The 1,925-nt window shown below is 50.6% G+C and overlaps 1 protein-coding gene across 1 annotated transcript; it reads right to left on the reverse strand.

Moving 5' to 3' along the window:
• Nucleotides 1-239: 239 nt before the first annotated feature.
• VC83_01716 (uncharacterized protein) lies at nt 240-1,364 on the reverse strand (the record flags this gene model as incomplete). The annotated part of the gene is made up of 1 exon (XM_024465390.1): nt 240-1,364. One exon carries the CDS (start codon nt 1,362-1,364, stop codon nt 240-242), a length of 1,125 nt encoding a protein of 374 aa, XP_024326995.1.
• Nucleotides 1,365-1,925: the final 561 nt, after the last annotated feature.

A 1,925-nucleotide genomic window follows, 5' to 3' on the forward strand; every position in this document is an offset into this window, starting at 1 on the left:
GGATATTATGTTATCCATGTTATCCACGGATATCCCTTTGGCACGACGCCACTATATAAGTAGATAGTATTTCCTTAGATAGGAGCTTCGTGCTCAACTCGAGAGGACGGATCTGTAACTAGCAGCCCCAAACTGATCAATGAATTAAGTTCCTATCAATGCTGGATATTCATGAAGGCCATATATAAATCTACTAAGTGCTAGGATCATCTTTAAATGTTACACGTGAGGTGTCTGAACTATTCATTGGCATCCCAGAATTCCCCTGCAACCCTTGCAGCTTGTGCAGCCTCCTTTGTGAACCTCACCCAATGTCCTGCCAAAATGATATCGTGTACCCCTTCCGCAGTAACATCCAGGCCCACCTTGTTTCCTTCCACGGCCTTGAATTCTTCATACAGCTGCACGTTATGATCGTATAAAATTTCACTGGCCCCAGTTAGGAACAGTAGCGGCGTCGGTGTGGCAAATGGATTCCCCAGAAATTTAATATTGGGGTGCGCCAGCGTAATCCCACTTGCCTCGCTCGGCATCAGAGAATTCGCACCCCACAAACCAACCCGCTCATCGAGGTAGTCAGTCAGCGCATTGCGATGCGTCCTCATCACCAGTGGGTCCAAGGCCCCCTCAGGGTCCGCCCAAGGTGACCAGAGCCATGCGCACGCCGGAGACGCCAGTTTCGCATCCGGGTTGTCGGCAAGGTAGCGTAAGAGCGCCATCGTTAGATGGCCTCCAGCGCTATCACCCGAGACTGTGATTTTCTCGGCTGGAATGCCGAGCCCGTCTGTGAGATATAGATAAGACGTAATGGCATCCTGCAAGGGAGCAGGGAAATGGCACCCTGGGTTCGACGAGAGCCGATATTGCGGGGCAAATATATGGGTTGCGGCAGTGTTGGCAAGGAGCGTCTTCGCAGCAAATCCAGCGTCATTGTCCCGTCCATTCCCAATCGCATATGCGCCGCCGTGGAAATGAAGAACAACCTTGCCGACAGCAGTGCCCGAAATTGGGCGGGCGGGGTACCAGGTCCCTCCGATAGTCTCGGGTTTGACTTCGGCATCCAGATCAACCACTCCGATGTACTTGTCCGATGGTCCAGGCTTCATCACCACAAACCGGTCGCCTTCTGAACCCGGCTTAAGGCTCAAGGGGGTCTTCAGCTCAATAACGGCCATCCATGTGAGGAACGACTTCACGAGGAAGACGCCCAGCGCCTGTTGATAGGTCCATTTAGGATTTGGGCGGCGGGAAGCGGAGAGGAAATAGAGCATCCAGAATGGTAATTGGACCACGCCGACGCCGATTGCCCTCACCGTAGCAACGATTTTGCCTGGATAGCGGGTGTAGGCGGATTTCGAGGCCATGGTCACGGTCTTTATCTGGCTATAGCTATAGCAAACAATTGAATATTATGGCTGAAGAACGAGGGGGAGAGGGATGAAATATGCTCTGAGCCGCGCCGCCCAGCTAGTAGAATTTGTTGGGGTAGTTGTTGACCCCATGGGGAAAATGCGCAACCTCATTGCCACGGAATTGCTTGTGAAAGACCGAGGAGTGTTCGGTAGGGTCTACACTACATTTATAAATTATGGCTAGTGAGAACTTGATAATAAGGGACTCTTACAACTCTATACTATGGGAACGGCGAAATAATCCAGGTAAAATTGCTTGTGAAAGACCGAGGGGGAGAGGGATGAAATACGCTCTAAGCCGCGCCGCCTAGTAGAATTTGTTAGGGTAGTTGTTGACCCCATGGGGAAAATGCGCAACCTCATTGCCACGGAATTGCTTGTGAAAGACCGAGGAGTGTTCGGTGGGCATTTATAAATTATGTGGGGCGATACTAGTAGAATGACGCTAGTTAGAACTTGATAGCAAGAGACTCTTACAACTCTATACTATAGGAACGGCAAAATAATCCAGGT

The sequence above is a fragment of the Pseudogymnoascus destructans genome, assembly GCF_001641265.1.
Source record: "Pseudogymnoascus destructans isolate 20631-21 unplaced genomic scaffold scaffold_3, whole genome shotgun sequence".
Classification (NCBI taxonomy): Eukaryota; Fungi; Ascomycota; class Leotiomycetes; order Thelebolales; family Thelebolaceae; genus Pseudogymnoascus; species Pseudogymnoascus destructans.